The 19338-nt window shown below is 48.4% G+C and overlaps 1 protein-coding gene across 1 annotated transcript in view; it reads right to left on the bottom strand.

Annotated features, from left to right (window-relative positions):
- The window catches only part of RIPOR2 (RHO family interacting cell polarization regulator 2), a 69299-nt gene extending 50203 nt beyond the window's left edge, over positions 1–19096 (bottom strand). The window contains exon 1 of the mRNA XM_086740529.1: positions 18987–19096. Coding sequence (XP_086596655.1) covers positions 18987–19047 — 61 coding nt within the window. The 5' untranslated portion in view covers positions 19048–19096. The remainder of the gene's footprint in view (positions 1–18986) is intronic.
- Between the last annotated feature and the right edge of the window lie 242 nt (positions 19097–19338).

Raw genomic sequence — 19338 nt, 5'->3', positions numbered from 1 at the left:
AACAACCCCACCACCAAAACAGCAGCGAGCACTAGAAGCTGAGTGACCAAAACAGTGACCTCCAAGCTCCTGCTAAGTGGGAAAATGACCAGGTTGCTTAGCATTTTGTTACTAAAGTCATCCAGGAACCACATAGCTTGGAAGTAATGTGATGGGCCCCTATCTGATACTAATTCATGTCCTGGTCCTCTCTAATGAGCCCATACCAGCAGCATGCGTTCAGGCATCACTTTCCTCACCTCCTTCCCTCTCTGCTCTCGGCTGATGCTGTGTGCCAGTTCAACAGCCGCAGACACAAGCCACCTATCTCCTCCCTGCCTGCAGCTTAGCTTGACTGATGAAAACTACTCCAGCAAGTGGGTTGTCCATGAGCAGCCTGTCACTGCCACATGTATAGAATGAGGAAAAAAAAAAAAAGAAAACAAAAAGTGAGACCAGCCATCCCTTTTTTGGAAGAAGCCAATGCTGCCTTTAGTTCTCGCTCCCACTTCTTCCCGGTGGGGAAACGAGGTGGCTCCCCCAAGAACCGGACCTTTCTCAGCAGCCTGCTTTGTCTGGAAGTTACCTTTCTGCTTGCTTGCATTTAAAAATATCAAAGAGCGAAAGGTAACCCTGCACGGCGTGTGAACGTGCCGCTGGGAGTTTTGAGGCCGTGCTTTGTACTGCTCTTATCCTGAGTGTGTTTGTTCTCTGATACAGGTGAACAAAATGGTCATGTGCCTTGAGACCACAGGGAGCTAAAGCAACCTCCTCACTTTGGGATGCTCCTTCACAAACCACACACTTCTCCCCTTACACATCCCCAAGTGTTTGAGAAATATTAATGCCGCTACAGAAAAACCTCTAAGATACAACAGTACTGCCATTCTAGAGAGGAGCGGAGACACGGGAAAAGCTAATAATTGCTCTGTTCCTTAGGCATAATCCTGGAAAGAAAGTCAACCTGTTGCTTCTTAAAAAGAAAAACAAACAAACAAAACCCCCAAAGCCCACACCTTGTCAAGGAAGTGGTGCTGGGATGTCAAAAGTTAAACCAGCATCGAGTTACGGATGCCGGGATTTTAAAAGTCCACATTGCACCAGCGTTTATCTGCCCTCGCAAGCAGCACAAACACCATCTTAAGTGACTGTCCTAGTGATTTAGTTATTGGCTGCGAAAATACTGAATTTATGGAAGAAAAGATAGATTTTGCTGCCTTTAGACTCCCACTGCGTAATATATACCCACCCACACTTCAGTGTGGAGCAATCTGCCACGTTTGCCCGTTATGGTTACACAACAGGGCTCCAAACCCGTCCCAGCAGACACCTTCCTCGAATCTGGCCACAGTAAACCAGATTACATGATAGCTCTTCCCGATCTCAGACACAGCTGGGCAGAGAGCACGGAACTCTTCCAGGAAAGACACCTTGCCTCTTGCCTCCCTCCTCAAGCCCCCCTGTTTGGGTATGCTCCCACTTTTGTTGACTCAGAAGGAGACGGATGCTTGTGAAACCTAAAGACCCAGCGGAGAAGATGAAGATGTTGTTTCTGTTCGTGTGCCCTGCCCCGGGCTCCAGCTGCGTGACAGCAGCTCAAACACGAGAATTAAGACGAGCGTGGCTGAACGCACGGCCAGATTAATGAACGCAGAAATTACTCCAAAAACACACCCCACTCTTCCCGGGGAGATGTCCAAAAGGGCGCAGAGGGCAGAATGGCCACAGGCAGCCAGTTTCCAGAAAGCTTTTTCGAAACTTTTGAATGAGAGACGGCAAACTGCTGGGTTAGCGCAGCAATAGAAAGATCAGTCACAGGATTAGGATGACCTTTTGTGAGCAGGGCATTCAAAGGGAAACCGAAGGGCCGTGCCAGCGGGTAATATGTTTGCATCAGTTCTTGGGAAGGAGCCAGAGATGGAAAGGAAAACTTACAAGAGGGTCTAAGCTTTCCTCCAACCAGTAATACCATAAAAGCTCACTGGAAATAGAGAGACAAGACCTAATGAAACGCTGAGATTTTTTTTTTTTGGTGGACACCTGGCTAAGCACTTCCACGCGCTATGTGAAAACATCGGACCAGTTCCCCCCACCCAGCTTTTCACATCTCTCCCCGAACACAGGGCGAGATTTTCTCCACCTTCTCAGCCTACAACCCCACACCAGAAGCCCCTTCTCCAAAACGCGACCGGTGGCCGAACAGACCGGGACCCGAGCCGCCTCGCCAAACAAGAAGCCCCCCGCTTCCCTCCCTCCTTCCCAGGGGGGTTTCTGCCCCCTTCCACCTCACTCCGACCCCGGCCGGGTACCTGTGGCTGCTGGGGGTGGGGGGGCTGCCCGCCCCCGCCGCCCCTTCACCGCCCGCCCCGGGGCGCCGTTCGCCCCCCGCCGCCGCTGCCCTGCGCTCCTCGGGCACCCCGGTGCCCCATCCCCGGCGGCAGCCGGAGAGCTAAAAGTCGCGAAGAAGAATAATTAAAAAAAAATTAAAATTAAAAATAAAAAATTAAAAGCAGGAGGAGGAACGGGGGCAAGCCCGTCTCCCGCCGCTCTGGCAGCGAGCGCAGCCGCTGCCGGCTTTTCCTTGCGGAGCTGCGGGAGGGAGGAGGAGGAGGAGGAGGAGGAGGAAGAAGAGGAGGAGGAGGCGCTGCTGCGCTGTGCGGCGGCGGCCCGCCCCCCCCCCGAGCTGCCCCCCTCCCCCCCCGCGGGCATCCCCATTTTTGGGAGGCTCAGCCCCTTTTTGGGAGCGGCGGCGGGGAGGCTTTGTCCCTTGTTTCACTCGACGCTTGTTGCCCGGCGGGTGGTTTGGCCAAAGGGTGGGAGATGCGCGAAACCCCCCTGATTCATGTGTGTGCCCCCCGTCCCCAACATCCCCGGGGAGAGGTCCGGGGAGGGGGTCGCCGCCGCTCCCCTTCCCTGCGGCCGGAGGAGGGCTGCTGTCTGCCGCCTCTGTCGCCTTGTAGCGCGTGCGAAAGCAGGCTCGAAATTCGGGTGTCAGGAGGGCTGAAGACAGCGGTTAAAGTTAAAATGTAAAGGAAAGACCATTGTGATGAGTGGAGCTTACATTTCTCCCCTCGAGCACTCTTTCCTGTATTACCCTGAGCAAGGTAAAAAGGCAGGAAAGCTGTATTTTCCCAGAGATTTGAGGTATTTTCTTCAAATTCAGTCTTTCTTCCGAAATATATAGTCCTAGTTACTATAAATAGATCTCTCTATAGAGGTAAGAATTCAGAATATCATAGAATGGTTTGGGTTGGAAGGGACCTTAAATATCATCTAGTCCCAGCCCCCCTGCCCTGGGCAGGGACATCTTCCAATAGACCAGGTTACTCAAAGCCCCATCCAACCTGGCCTTGGACACTTCCAGGGATGGGGCAGCCTCAGCTTCTCTGGGCAACCTGCTCCAGTGCCTCACCACCCTCACAGTAAAGAATTTCTTCCTTATATCTAGTGTAAATCTGCCCTCTTCCAGTTTAAAGCCATTACCTTTTGTCCTATCACTACATGCCCTTGTCAAAAGTCCTCTCCAGCTTTCCTGTAGGCCCCCTTTAGGTACTGGAAGGGAAGGTCTCCTCAGACTCCTCTCTTTGCCAGGCTAAACAATATACTTAATATACTGAACATACTTACTTGTGGCCTTAGGACTTCTCCGTTTCTCTTCTGCAGCTTTTTTTTTCGTACTGGACTTTACTTCAGCCATCACTCATGTCTTGTTTTCTGTATGATTTGCTGCTCCTCTTCCAACACATAAAACTCCTTCAACACACTGTCCCTTGTGACTCTTACACAGTTGGGAGTGCTTCTTTTGGGGGGGGCAGAGGGAACCCCTGGCAAGTCTATGGGTTTGGTAAATGGACACAACTTGGAAGGTGGCTTGAGGAGGCAACACTGATAGCCTCCCTATATGCCTTTGTCTTTCCCAGTTTGGGTCAGGATAGGAAGACTCACTCTTTCAAATGCAAATATTTTTGGTGCAGCACACAGACCTGTCATGCATCGGATGATACTGCACTGTGGAGTATAGGAAATGACAATAAAGAATAGGAGTTGGGGTTTCACAGAGTATTGTGCACGGAAAAAAAAAAAAAAACAAACCTCACTGAATAAAAAATTCAGGCTGCCAGCTGACCTATCCGCTTAAGAAATTCTCAGCAGTAATAATGAGCATGTGGTATTTATATTGTATGCTGAAAATAAACAGCACCCTGTAGCCTTAAGAAGTAGAAATGAGAGAAAATGACTCCAGCTTCAGAAAAAGCAGAAGATGCTCTTCACACTGGCGTGCAGACCTCTGGGGCCTAAGGGCCGTTTCCAAGGTTTCTGAGTTCAGATGGGCTCTACAACAATCACGGCGGTGGCCTTTCCGGAGGAACCCACTTCCCCACTAGAAAAAGCGTAGGGGCCGCCGCTGGCACGCTGCTGGTGCTGTAGCTGCAAGGCAAAATTTTTAGGGTGACCTTTCTGTGTCTCTGACTGACTCGTCTACACCCCCATTTCATGTGTTTCACATAGGATGTGAACTCTGAGGCCAAGGCGGAGAAATTGCTTTCTGGAAAAAGCAGCTGCGCACTTCGGGCTGTGGAATGCCAGGGGAAGAGGAGAGGGAATATTTGTGGCAATGCTGAAAGCTATAAATGTCTCATCATGCATACTTAATATGCTTTTGAGTCCATTTCAGCCTTTTAGGGGGTGGCAGCTCTCACTGTGGAAGCCAGGCTAATTTGTTAAAGGCTTTCAGTGCCATATACTAATTGCAGCATCTTACTTCAACCTTGAGCCTCCTACAGTAGTTCTTGGCAATTACTCTACGTGTAACAAATTCCCTCTGGCCCTTTTGGCCTTATCTCGCAGAAGATTTTTTGAACTTAAGGTTGCAGATGCAAATACCTCATTCATTTGCAGCCTCCTCTTTCAAGGAAGCATTCTCAATCCTATGCAAATACATGTGCTAGGGATGTATGAGCTCTTTCTCTTGATTTCTCAGTGCAATTTTGCATAGCAAACCCCGAAAGCTAATTTCCTCCTTTCCGTCACCCCCAACCCTACGCAGGTTCCCACTTCCCTGCTCCCAGTGCTGTAGGTTCCCGAAACTGCTGGGAGACGGAGTGTGTTTATGGATGCTCTAGATAAAAATCTTTGCCCCACTTCGTCGTTCCAAACATGTATTCATCCTGACACACATGCTTTTGAAAGGCTGGGGTCGGCCATTCCACGTGTGCCTTGTTTTGCTAATTCAGTGGAAAATGCCAGAGAGCTCTGCCTCCCTCTAGAATTAGGCAGGAACCCGAAGCTGCCGTTGCATTGTGGCTGTGATCATGCTACTACTATAAATTATTCACTGTATTGCAGTGTAATCTGTTGTTATGTTAAAAATAGGTCAGCATGACTGTCCCCAGTGAAACTTCTAAGTGACAACAGCCGATTCTAGCTTTGTCTCCAGAAAACAGTGACCTCTCCAAACCAGTAATTGCCAATTACCTTGCCCTTACGTTTCCCCGGCAGCTCCAGTGCACCTTCACAAACACTAATTGCCAGCAATAGCAACACCACATTAGACTCGAGAGAACTAAGCCAGAGTTCCTAAATTACCTGCTGGGCTTTGCCAGGACACTTTGCTTTCTATTAGCCTTTGCTCTCAGGCCAAAGAGTAAATCAGGATTATCAGAGAAGAGATTACAGTCTCAGAATACCTATACCCAGGCACCCAGAAGGGTTCTTGAAAGGGCTGAGCAGGATTTTCTAGCTGATATACATCAGTTACACATCGCTCTGGGGGGTGGATGTAATGAGAAGTATTTCACTTTTCCCATCACCCCACAGGGTCCAGGCCACTGAAGCCCCCTAATCAGCAGAGCAGGAGGACCCCCTGGCCTTCAGGTCCATTGCAGATATGCCATCTAGAGAAATCTGGAAAGGGGGAGTGGGACTCAGTAGCCTGGACAGAGGTCTGTGGAAAACTCTCTTTCCCCCTTAAGATGCTCTGCGGGAGGACTCTGTGAGGACCTCCGTGAAAATGTGGGATACTGCTGGAGTTCCCCTGCTTTCTGTGGGGGTGTATGTGTGTTATGCAGACACAAGGACTGAGCCAGTCCTGGGTGACTTCACCTGAAAGGAAGGGTTGGTGGTGGGTGGCAATGCTCAGCAGACCATGCAGACGGCGATTTGCATGGAGGTTTCTCGTCAGCGTGTTCGGATCACTGAGAGGCCAAAGGAGGTAGGGAGGCCAGGAGGGCAGATGGCAGCTTTGAGCTTTGGATGTCTGAGGCAGATCAGGCCTGCCCTAGCCTTTCAGGAAGGTGGTTTGTTATAGGGGCTTTTTCTGCTGTAACTCCTCTTTGCTGTGTTTCTGTGGAAGTCCCTTGCTCATAAGGGGGTGCCTGGAAGCACGCGGCATCTTCGTATTGCTGACAGACACCCTACGGGATGTCTCCAGCAGGTATCACACCCAGGCAAGCCTCCTGCGGGAACACAGGCAGCAAACCTGAGCGCTCTTAGCTGGAGACCTTGGTCCACAAAAAAGAGTTGAATGATCAGATTTGAGAGTGGGGAACACAGCAAGTGCCAGAACCATCACTTGGAAAGGCTTTTACTGGAGAGGTGAAAAGCAAGAGCCTGATCCCTGCCATGAGCAATTTGGGCAAGACATGAGCTTTGACTTGCTGACCTTATGCAAGTTCACTGTTACTCTTTCCAGCTAAACATATTCAAGTGTTGCTACAGCTCTCCTACTTTCCATACTACACCCTGCCCACGCTGCTCTTCGGGCCGACTTCATTCCCATATTTAGATCTTCTCTGTCCGACAAGCCTGCCCAGTACATCTGGCTTGCGCTTATCGTCATCCTGTAACACTTCTTGCTCTCCTTCTAAAATCTTTAGATACCACTTGTTTTTCACCTTGTTTTTCATCCTCTAACCACTGTGCAACCATTTCCTCCCTTTTACTTCCCATCACTGTGTTGCTGCTCCACCCTTAAGTTCCTCATTTTTCTTGATGTTGCTTTTGCAAAGCTTTCCACCTGCAGCTCTCAGGGCACTTTGTGGGAAAAAGTTACTTGAGCTGAACTTCTGCAGTGACTTAGGAACAGACTCAATCTTCTGGGACTTATGGCCAGATGCTCAGCACAGCTAGATCTTTGGGAATGACTGAAGTGTAATGCAGTGATTGTGCCCTGTGGCATGGTGGTCAGGACACGCTTGGAATATCAAGGAACAGCACCATCTGAAGATAGCAAGTTAACTTTGGGAGTGTTTGCACATACATCCTACCTGCTCTCACGTATATAACTTGGGGGAGAAGGACGAAGGAGCCACTGATTGCAATTTTTTTCCCTAGACCTGTCCTCCATTCAAAATCAGCCCCGATGCCTCTTCTGGGCAGGCTTTGAGTGGCAACAAGGAGGAGTTCATGAAGGGTTGGAGGGAGCAGCACATTCCAGTTTCTCAGAGTGCTTAGCAACCAGGGCTGGCTGAGCCGCTCTTAAGTACACGCCAAGTGTGTGGATGGCATGTCTAGTACTGCAGCTCTAGCCTTATTTCCCTCCCCCCATCTTGTTTTTGAAAAGCGTTCCTTGTTTTCTAATTAAGGCACATGAAAAATTGCTGGAAACTTATTTTTGCTTTCCTGGACAGCTGGAAGTCAGCTACGCAATGCGATGATCAAAGCTGTGGTAGTGATCAGAGATCTGAAGCACAGGCATGGCGCTGTCAGTCTGCTTTTTGGGAGCATGGCTGTCAGACAACCATGCTGTTGGCGATGGGCTGGCTTGAAGTCCTGCTGCTGGACAGCCTCGAAACCCTCACTCCCACCTTGCCCAGAGGAAAGCAGAGAGTGAAATGCAATACTTCCCATGGGTCTGCAGCCTCCTTGAGGCTGCCACGCAGGCGAAGTGTCTTTCCCAGTAACAACCAATGTATATAAGATCAAGAAGGCCCAGTTAGACCATTTCTAAGGAAAGGGTTCGGCTTCGTAGACAGAAAGTTGATCTGATCCCAACTTCCTCGTTGGGATTCCCTTGAGTCTTTGAGTAATCTGTTGGCTCTTTCCTGTTTCTCAGCTCTCAAGTGCCCAGACCTGGCTCCCTGCCACAAACTTCATCTTCCATCATGGCAGGGGGCTGAACTCTCCCTTGTGTTTGGGGGTCTCAGGGATTGATGCCACCTCTACCCATGTTACTAGACAGTAGCACCCACTTGCTGGCTACATCAGGACTGCAGCTAAAATGTCGACCTAGTCTGTGTCCACCTCCAGACTCCTCTTGCAGCCTCATCTGCAGTTGAGAGGCAAATTTTGGGCAAGCTCTGAAGCACAGAGGAGGAAAAAGCTCTTCTTGGTATGTGCCCGAGCACACTCTGGTTAGCAGTCCCAGGCACGGCTGGGCCAGCCCCGTCCTCATCCACTCCATGCTATAAAGCAGGGAATTATCCTGGAAGGACTAAGTATCATGAAGAACAGTTATTATATGGGGTGAGAAACTGTGGGACATGTTAGCAACTACTGAGGGTATCCTAGGTGTATGACTGAAAGAGCAGGTTGGGAGCTTGGGCTTGCCTTGCTGTGCCCTCCAGCAGCAGCGTAGAGATGCAGCCTCTGCCTTCCTCCTGCTCGGCGTGTCCCTCAGGGAGGACAGGAGCTGCAGGGATGAGGAGCACGGTCTGGGGAAAATGATGGTCAGGTAGGAGAAGGATGCAAAGACTGGGGTGGAGGGAAAGGAGCAAATAATGCCAGACAAGGTTCAAAAATCAAGTGCCACATACGAACCCCACAGTGCTGGAGAGCCCTATTCCTGTATGTTCCAAATGTGACGGTTTCATAACAGAAACCCAGCAACAGCTTCAAGCAAATTCCAGCCTCAGTTACACTGGTATAGAACCAGAGTTGCCCTGAAAGCACTTCCAGACGAACAGTACTGGTGACCCAGCTGGGTCCGCAACGCGGCCAGCGACCTGAACTGACCGCGCTCCTCTTTCCTTCTCCTGGGCCACAGTTCTGCACAGAGGATTGCAGCTTTGAGAAATGATTTCCATTCCCTTCCTGCCTCCAAGACACCGCCACGGCCCTCTTTCCCTCATCTGTGCATATTTCTCTGGCTTAAATATAGCAAATGTGAAGCAAGTGCAGCGCACACAAAATGCCATTCGGGGGAGCGCAATGAACACACTGCCTCTGTAATGTAATGAGCCCCAAGAGCATCTGCCAAATTCTTGGACTGAGATTCCAAAGGAGAGGGGGGGTCCACAGCACAGTGAAGCTCATGACCAAACTCTCAGGCCAGTACCCCTATGCATCTTTTGGGGGAATGCAGGTTGGAGGTTTTTAGCCACTCGCAGAAGTCATTTCCTCTAGGAAAGGTGAAGAGGGGCTTTTTGTGCCATGTCACTGAGGCTGTGAGTGGATTTGCATCAAAAAAATCACAAATGATATGTAATGTGAGGCAAATAAACCATATTTCTTTAGGGGTGTGGACTGGCTTTACGGGTGAGGTTAAATGACACCAGTTAAACCACGCCAGGTTTTGAACATCTGATCCTGGCTACTATTTTCAGTGCAGTAATTTTTGAAGTGATTAATGACAACAGCTTGGCACTAATCGGTGGCTGGTGTTGCTGATTAAGCTAACTCTTCCTTGGCTCACAACAGGCATCAGGAATAGAAAGGGCAGGAAGCTCCCCAGAGCAACATGAGAGGCAGAGCAGATCGGGACCTCCTGAGCTGCCTGCTTTTCTGTGAGAAAGAAAAAAAAAAGAAACAGAAAAGCTATAGCCATCCAACTCCAGAGCTGAGCTCAGCAGTGCTGGAGGGCTCTGCTCCTCGGGTGGCTTTGTTTCACTTTGAGAACATTTTTATATGGACCCTTTTCAACATTCCCACCCCTCTCAATAAAAAAAGGGCTTCACTTGTTAAATGTAAGCTAGCATTGCTAGTGTGGCACTCCTCGCCTGTGTTTGTAGGAGGATCTCAGAGACACTATCTAGCTTCAAATCTATCTACAGCTATACAATCTCTCTTTTCTCCTTCTCCTTAGGAGAAGGAGATCTATTAGTTCAGTATGAAGGCTGCACATTATGACCTGATCCATCAGTCCTAATGTAATCAAAACTCCCCAAATCATTCTATTTATAAATTGAGAGATTCTCCAGATGCCACCCTGTAACTCAAGGAATCCCTAGAGGAAGTGAGCTGTGCTCTCTCTGCTCTTTACATCACCTCCATTAAGAAACTCCAGTGACCTCTGGTCAGCTGGTGATGTTTGAGATAGAAAAACGTCCCATTTGCTCATTGCTATTTCAGTTAGCTCTGTGACATTGCCTGGACCCTACCTTTTGCTTTTTCCTTCTTGAGTGAGAAAATCCAGTGAGCAGGAGCCCAAGGCTTACAGGGAGCCCTTGGTTGGCAAACTGCACTCCTACACTATCATAAACACCATGTGAAAATGAACACGATGCCTTGTAGGTCACATCCACATTCAGAGCAGAGCTCTTCCACTACCCCGAGCTACCACAAAGTGAGAAGGATGTGAACGAAGCTCCATTTATGCTGTGGAGCCTGATTGCCCGCCAGCCTCATTAGCCACCAGCATCTTAATGACAAAGAGAGAGAACCGTAGGGCAAAGATGTAAGATTTTATAAGCGCATCTCCAAGAAAGTCCTGCGAGAATCCTTGAAAACTTAATGTCTCTGGTAATGACAATATATTCACTGAACTTTTGGCCATCATGTTGAGCCCCTCAGAGAGGTTGTCCCTCTCTCTTCTGACACCCCTCCAGGGGAGCTCCTGGATTATGCTCGGCTTCAACCATAGGCATGCTTCTCAGAGGAGCCGGGGGGGAATTTCTGACTCCGATGTTGCCTGACGTGAAGAGAGGATCACTTGCACAAAAGCTCATCACTGCAGGCGACTTCCCCTGGGCTGGGTGTGGGGCGGGCAGGAAGGCAGAGCTGGCCCCGAGAGGCACCTGGCATGATGAAAGGGGAGGTGTCGCAAGCCTTTGTGTGCAACGCAACACGTGCCTCAGACAGTTTCGTCTGAGTTTTTGGAGCACTTTTGGGGTTTGCTTCCTAGGACAGTCATTTCACCTGGGTCAGGACTTGTGGGCCTGAGCATTTGTGGGGCTGAGGTATTTTCTGTGTCTTTTCTTCTCTGTGGGCTACTGAGGCCCATTTAGAGGTAAAGTACAAGTAGAGCATCACTTGAATGGTAAATGGTCGCTGCAGCGCTTCCTGGCTGGGACCCACTATCACAAAAATGATGCGACCTGGCTCCTGTGGTGGATCTGCCTCCCATCGCCCTGCCTGGGGACCAGCCACCCCTACAGATCTGCGTGCTGCCATATGGGCACCAACCATGTTCGTGCCCGCTGCTGCCAGGCTAGCCGCAGGGGATTGCCATGGGCAGGGAAAGTGGCTCTTCCAGCAGGTAATTACAGAAAGGATCCCCATTTCCATGCTCTGAATTGGCATTTGGAGGGGCTTCTTGTTTCCATCCCCAGCCCTTCCTCCTTCTCACACAGACCACATGCACACTCACTAGTGTCTATAAGGGGAACTTAAGGAAATCAGCTTGAGGAGTTAGGTCTTTAAATATCGGAGAAGATTGGAATAGCAGTGATTCAAACTTCCCCAATTTGGGTGCAGCTAGATGTGTTTATCCCCTGCCACTTGATCAAGCACAGGCTGGGTCACAGTGGGACTTTGCCAAAAATCCCACTTTCTTTTCTTCCTCTGTCTCTCTGTGGCTTCGCTTTTTGATGCCTCACTTTTTGTCTTTCCATCCTTTTACCAACTATTCAAACTCAAGCCATCACTTCCAAGCTCTGGATCTCTGAACTTTCCAATTTCCAGACTACTTGCAACTAAACCAGAAGAAACCAACATCAGCCCCTACATGTCATGCAGTGCTCAGCCTATTGTGCTCAGGATTTCCATAGAGATTTTGCTTCACCTGTTGCTCAGTTGCCAAAGGCACAAAAATATCAGCGGCTCCTCACAGTGTAAATGAATTCCTGCACCCTCCCCACCTCATCTTTTTGGGGTGTGCAAATGCACACATGTACACCCACCCTCCCTTGGCAGAACGTCTGTAAGTACAGCTGTGGATTTCGGCAGTGAGCAAGGGTTACTTTGGTGGCAGCCGACAGTGGAACCTCTTCAAACCCCTCTTAGATGCCAGATGAAGCTTTAAAATTCTGTGGGCCTTGACAACACCCCTTACCCCCTCTAAGTGATGGTGAGATGTAGGAGAGATCCTACCATGGGGAAAAAATCCCACCATTGACTTTTTAGTGCCTTTGTGACATTGTCAAGTGCTTGACTGCTCTCCCCTCTCTCTCCAATTCATATTCTCACACTGTTTTCACTCCTCGCCTTTTAACCCCGCACTTCCTGAGCCAGTTGTTTTGTGACTGTCACACCCTTGTTACACTAACCGCAAGGCCTGGGTTTAGCATCCAGGCAGGCGGAAGCTCATCTCAGAGACAGCTGAGCCGTGCCTCGAATTGTTAAAGGGGTGAAGTTGTTTATGCCACCAGCTCATGCCAGCCAAACCACATTTATTTTGTGACTTTAATGACGGGACTGGATGACAAAAAGCTTGTGTTTCATGGAGCTCTGTAAAGACAGCATCTAAAAACAGGAGGGGGAAAAAGGGTGAAAAGGAAGGCAGTCTTGCTTCAGCCTTTGGTGAGACACTTGTTTCGAAAGCCTAGAAGGTGGCCCGAGCACACCTAATCAGTGGTTTCTCTCTGGCTTGTACGTACCTTCCTCTTTTCTTTGAGGGATGGTTAAATGCCACTTGTTTGTCTGACCTGTTTTTTCCCCTCACTGTTGTTATTATTAGTGATCTAGAAATACTGTCAACAAATATGAAACAAACACGTTGCCTTCAAGCCACAGAGAAGGAAAAAACCAAAAAGATCAAAGATCTTTAAATAAAAAATAGAGAGACAACAAAGCAGAAAGTGTCTCTCACGTAAATCTTTTTTAAATTTCAGGCTTCATGGACTCAATAATTTCTGCTTCAGCTATGGAGTGTGGGCCCTGTTCAAAATAGCCTTCCAGCTGCCCAGGACAGCTGTAAGTGCTGGGGGGCTTAGGGCGCTGCAAGTGGGTGTGTGGGTGTGGGGCTGCCTAGGGTGGGGATGGGCGCCTCGCACTGCTTCCTCTGACCACAAAAAGCTCTCTCATCCATCTGCATAACTGTATCTGTATCTGCCCACAGCCCACAAACAAAACCAAGCAGCTGCGAGAAGTAGGTGAGCGAAGTATTTCACGTAAACAGGAATGAGCAAAGCTGTTCCCTAAGAGAACACCCTCTTTTCCGCGCCATCCTTGTCCTGCACATTAAGTAGGTCTGCTTGTGCTCTTGGAGAAAGGTGCTCCAATCTGATTTTATAGGCCAAACATCTCTTAATACAATCCATCTATCCGGCTGAAGCAGACACTGTTGCCTTGGTGATGAAGTGATGGGACTTCTCTTCCTCTGGACTGCAGTGAGCACGGCACACTGGTTCTCCATCTCTAGGAACGTGAGATAAGCCAAAAGGACAGGTGGGGCTGGTGGAACCTGTAAGCGTTTTCAGGACAACGATCTGTAGTATCCCAGCAGTCAGGGAGGAGAAGCTCCCATGCATAATACATTGCAAGGCTGCTCATCTTTACTACAGCCTTCTCGGATATTAGGCACTTGTATGATGGAAAAAATAGACATGTCAAACTCCGTTTGGGGTGAAAACACTGAAAAAATGGTAACTGTATGTATCTCCGAGGTAGACATCTGCTGGAAGATTGTACTGATATGTACACATGAGTATCCTTAGATGACATGATTTGCTTGAAGTTGCATAAGTTGATGCACTTTGTGGGGAGGGGCCATACCTCTCCCCAAAGCAGGGCTGGCGGTAGTGGGTGAAGGGCTGATTAACTACGGCATGGAAAGAAGCCTGGTCCAGTGGGTCACAGAGAAGCTGTGACATTGATCTCCCCGCGTGGCTTTTAGACAAGTCACTGCAGCTGTATGTCCAAGGAAAACATAGTGTCTTGTCTTGCTTTAGGGGCAAGAGAAAGGTTGCTTAACCTGAATTGTTGCTGAATAAAGAGCATGTCTCAACTTTAAGTTAACATTCAAGACTTTAACCTCATTTTTCTCTAACATTAGCAGTGATGTTACAATACACCAGGCAATGTACATAGCCATGAACAGTACCTACCTTTCATTTCAGCTAAGCCTCAAAGCTGATCCCAAACCCCAGAGCTAAAACTCTCTCCTCTCTTAAAAAGGGCAGTCAGGCCTTACAAGGATGTGAAGGCATCTGGTACATTTTTGAAGGCATACCTTAAAAGTTTGATGCAGTTGCTGTTCTGGTGGGAGCCTTGACAGGCAGCAGTGCTGGAGCATGTCTGTGTGTCCTAGCAGCACATCGGTCCAGTGCACCATCTAAAGCAGGGCTCTGGTCTCCCAAGCTGGAGCACATGTTTACTGAACGTTATGAAAAAGACAGCTCTGCTTTTTTGTCTCTGTACTTTGGAAACACAGATGGGATTTTGTGTCGGCTCTGGCCTCAGAGGCAGGTCATGGTTACGGTGGGTACAACCAGAGGGCACATACAGGAGGTGGAGATGTGAGGAGAGGTCAGTGTGGAGCAGCTGTCTGGAAAGATCTGCAATAAATCACAGCCTAATTTCTATTTCTCCTGTGCATCCTCAGTTTGGATACCTTAATCACTGCTAACGAAATGCCTGGACCCTCATGCTTGCCATGTTTGCTGAGTGCTTGCAAACTCCATGCATGGATGTGTCTGCATTGATCTACAGGTTCCTGCTGTGCCAAGCCCCTGGCCTCCCTCTGAGGCTGTGCTGGGGTGGCATCATGCCTCCCTGTGAGCACTCAGCTCTCCTCCCGGAGGAAAACAGGGTCTGCCAAGAAAGCTGGCTCGTGCCCACATCTCCCTCCCTTCCTGGGCCTGGGAGCCGCAGGAGCCTTCCTGGCTCCTCAGCTCGGACAGACCCAAGGAAAACCCATGCCTGTGTGGCTGCAGTGAAGAGGGGAAGCCTTGTGCTAGTGGAAGTGATTTATTTTTAATGAAAGATAACTTCAGAATCTCAGGCACTTAAGAGTCACTAAAAACTAAAAAGTGTTTTCCCCAAAGTAGGTGTTCTGACCGTATGCAAGACTAAGTGAAGTCACTTGCCTTGAATTAATATAGTGAGTAAGGCCATAAAAGAACCAAAACATGTCACTGCCTGTACTTTCACGAGGCTAAAATAGTTCCTTCTCAAAACTTCTGCATACTACAGCTGTGCCCTGTTAAGCGATGGCCCCGTTGCAGAGGAGAGGGAGTTGCACTTCACTGAACCTAAGCACAGCCGTTCACAAAGTCTCCACAGATCCTTTGAAGGAGATAGCTCAATGTAAGTGCAAGGGTGTTATTAGAAAACAAGAAAATTAGCTAACAGATTTTCTTTGAGGATGAACGTTTTCAAGCTTTGAATACCTATTGCAAGAGTCAGCCTGATTTTTTGTGAAGATATTTGTAGTGTGTTTTGTCACATCCAGCTCTGTAACTTGGAATTTCCATGTACAATAAGGAAAAGCATTGCTATTGTAGCATAAGTAGATGAATACGGTGGAATTATCAGTGATGTTGCAGAAAATATAGAAGTTTTTGATGAATGTTTTTGTTTTGCCTGTGGGAAAACATCAGTGTCAGCTCATGGTCTCTAGCAATGGGAAAATATTTTCCCCTTTGTCTTTCCCAAAGGAGTATTTTAAACTACAGCTTTGAAAAGAGCTATCCAAGGAGCTCTCTGTTGATTTTTCAAAAAACTTGAAACACCAGAGGATTTCCAGAGAGCTATGAGTTAATGTTGTGTCACTAACGATGCAATAGCCTGGCAGTGGTCCTGGCCTCATTACAGAGTAGCTGATGTAGGAGTCATATAAGGAAAATTAAAGGAGATGGAATGCAATCAGTGGCACTCATTAAGGCTTTATATGAAATAATTGTATTGATAGTGTACTTGGACATTTGTAAGAAATAGGACTTGGTACTGTATGAGATCTTGACCATGAAGCTTAAAGTGGAGTGGATCAATGTTGGACATGCTGAATGGATCCGAAACAACTCCAAATGACAGATGTAACCCAGCTAAGGAATCGTCAGGGACACCAGTTTCTAGCAAGAACCTGCACAGATTTGTTCTGTCCCTATAGGATTTAACTCTTTTTAGGTCAATGACCTGAAAGGGACCTTTGAACAGTGACTGACTGAATATGGAGATGGCACAATGTCTGGGGAAGTGGTAAATCACTCCAAGAACAGGCTACTTGAGAAAGTGAGATGATTAATCTGGTTTTAGAGTGGGTATATCTGGGAGAAAAGGAGATAAGCCATCACCACGGGATAGTGTTGACCCTGTCCTGATAAATTTTGATGCTGGAAGACTTAAGGATTATAGAGAAGAATCTGGTGAAGAGGTGACCCTCATGTGATGCTGGAGCCCAAAAGGACTCAAGCAGTCCTTGTAGGTATTAGATGATCCTTGAACTGATCCTGATAGATGAATATATATTTATGAAGCATGAGCGAATGGATCATGTAACTTCTGAATTTGTCCCTGTTGTAACAGTTTTGAAATGGTGGGCTCCATGCTGGTGTCCACATCTCCAAGGATATGGTCCCAAGAAAATCAATGAAAATCCTTAAAAGATTAAAACTTGCAATTTGTAAAGAAACAGTCATTGATAACAGTCTGCTTGGCAAGGGGTAAGAGCATTCTGAATACAATCTGTGGATAGTTGTATGAGATATTTATATATACAAGCAATAGTGAGTTCTTTGCTCTCCTGGACAACAGGGTAATAAACTAAAAAAACCCAGACAAAACAACACTGGAGGAAGTAAGATGTAGCTGTCTTTAACTGTGACACTAGCTAACCATCGAGACAAGTTTAAAAGGTGGATGGGAGATCTGCCATCCCTGCTTTCCAAACCAAGCAGGATGTGGAAAATAAAACAAAAAGCCCACGCCCTAAGAGCTGTGGTCTGTGCTAAGCGGGGAGTCGGAGTTCAGCACCTGACAAACGCCCTCCATCTGGCCTGAAAACGTGAGACAAAGTTTTGGCTGGCGCCTAGGTCTCTGCAGCGCAAGCGGGGCAGGGGCTGCCCTGTGACTGAAACAGGCGGTGCTCCTCCCGGCTCAGATCCCACCCAGCCCCGGGGAGTGCGCTAGGTTGTCCAGGGTCAACGGCGCTCCAGAAATAGCTGTCAAAATGTTAATGTTTCCCTGCTAACCCATTCAAGAAAGAAGAGAGGGGACTGAAGGGGAAGGCTAGCACTGTGCCTGTGTTGACGGGGCTTTCCAGCTGGAAGGTTTGGGAGCCAACAGACCCTCTGGCTGAGAGAGCAGCTGGGGTAGGTTTGTTCCCAGTTGCACACAGATGACTGGAAGAGGCTGTCACCGACTCATAGGCTCGTAGGATAACTCAGGTGGGAAGGGACCTCAGGAGGTCATCTAGTCCAACCTCCTGCTCCAAGCAGGGTCAGGGAGAGGTTTTTAAAATGTTCCTGCCTTTGAAAAGCCAGCCTCCTGTAGCTGTTGCTGGATCAGCCCTGCCAGAAACAACTTAGCTGAGAGGCTGCAAAAGATTTCTTAAGGGCTGTATCTTTCCTTTCAGATAACACATTACAAATGTCGAATAACCTGCACACATTCCTCTCCTTCCCTCCTACGCTTCTGATTAAGAACATAGGCTAGAGGTTTCAGAAACAGCAACGAAGCCTAAATCCCACTGACTCTTCAGAGCCCTTGAAAACGTCTGTATCGAGTCGGAGCACGCAACTGGTTATCCTGGGAAGCAGCATCCACCTGTGTGAGGGCAGGATACTGGGAATGCATCAGGGTACTGCCAATGCCAGTTAATTTGCCCAGTGGCATCGGGTCTTCCTGGGACTATAGGGATTTTTTTCCTGAATGCAAATGCTCTGACCTCTCCTTTCCACAAATCCATTGCCCTTTTGAGCCTGGACGAGGACGCAGTGTGAGAAGTGGGGGCATATATACATGAGAAATGTATTTGAGAACAAACAGTACATCATTGAAACGGCTTTCTTTTCTGTGTTGATGCCTTTCACTGGGGCTCAGATAACTCGATTTGGCACTATTCACTGCTAAGTTTTCCATACCAACCGCAGCTGAGCTTTGTTTAAATGAGGTTTGCTGAAGCTGTGCTGAAAGTGAGTTTAAAGGTTCACAGTCTTTGGAGCCAATCCAGGTGGCTCTTTGTGCCTTCAACTCCCTTGGAAACTGCAGAGGACTGGGGGCTGAGAGAAGATTTGCATGAGCAAGTTCTCCCCCTGGCCCCGGCTCAAGCGCAAAGGGGAGCAGCGAGCAGTGGCAGAAATTAGACACCGTGGGCCAGATTCTTCCTCCTCCTCCTCTGGGTCCCCTTATCTGCATCTCTGCTATTTTGACCTGATGGCACTTGGTACACGTGTAAACGGCGGCACAGGATGCAAGCAGTGAGGAAACGAGCTCCGGCAGAAGCAGTTTTAGGGATAAGAAACCGTGGCAGCAGCTTTGTGCCCTGGGTTGAGGCGGTTGGAGAGGAGAAGGCTAATTTTGCTTGGATAATTTAAGTGCCAAGTCGCCATTAGCCCCTGTAAAGAGCCCCTACTACTTTAACAACAGCTGCACCTGCGGTGTTGAATGCCCAGTGCACTCCTTTGCATAGTGCAGCCACTGTAGAAAGCACATTTGGTGTCCCCCCAGCTTTTTTTCTTCTGCAGTCACCTCCTCGCTGAGGAAGCAAGCTGCCGAACCAGTGTGAAAGTAATTTTTATTGTATCTGGGGTGCTTTTGTTCTCCATTCTCTTAGGAGAAAAAGAAAGTCTGGTCACCTTGTGACCTTGAAGCCCATAGACAAATTCAGATTTACCCAAGAAATACCACCCAAGCTAGAAACCGGTCTCTAGTATGAGTAGGAGAAGGATTAGTTTAGAAAAAGACGACTTTACCTTCCCCAAAGGCATCATCTTCTTCTCCAGGTGTGGTCAGATCTTCTTGGGCGTGCTGCATTGTGGCGAGGATGTGGCTCGGGGAGCAGCCAGAGCCGAGTGCTTGAACTGGTTCCTACGCTACAGCTCGACTGTTTCCTTTCACCGATTTCCTAAGCATTTTTGGTGGTAACAGCTTCCGCATCTGCACTTACGGAAATAGTCTCATTCATACGAATAACACTTCTTGTTTTTACGGACAGCCTTTGAGATGGGTTTTGAGGTGGAGTATCCTTACTACTGAGAGAGAAGTTAATTTTGAGAGCAGAGGCAGGCAGGACGGGCTCAAAACGCAACCTGTCCTCTTGCTGCA

The sequence above is a fragment of the Chlamydotis macqueenii genome, chromosome 2 (assembly GCF_036417535.1).
Source record: "Chlamydotis macqueenii isolate bChlMac1 chromosome 2, bChlMac1.mat, whole genome shotgun sequence".
Lineage (NCBI taxonomy): Eukaryota > Metazoa > Chordata > Aves > Otidiformes > Otididae > Chlamydotis > Chlamydotis macqueenii.
This window is presented reverse-complemented; position numbering and strand designations above follow the sequence as displayed.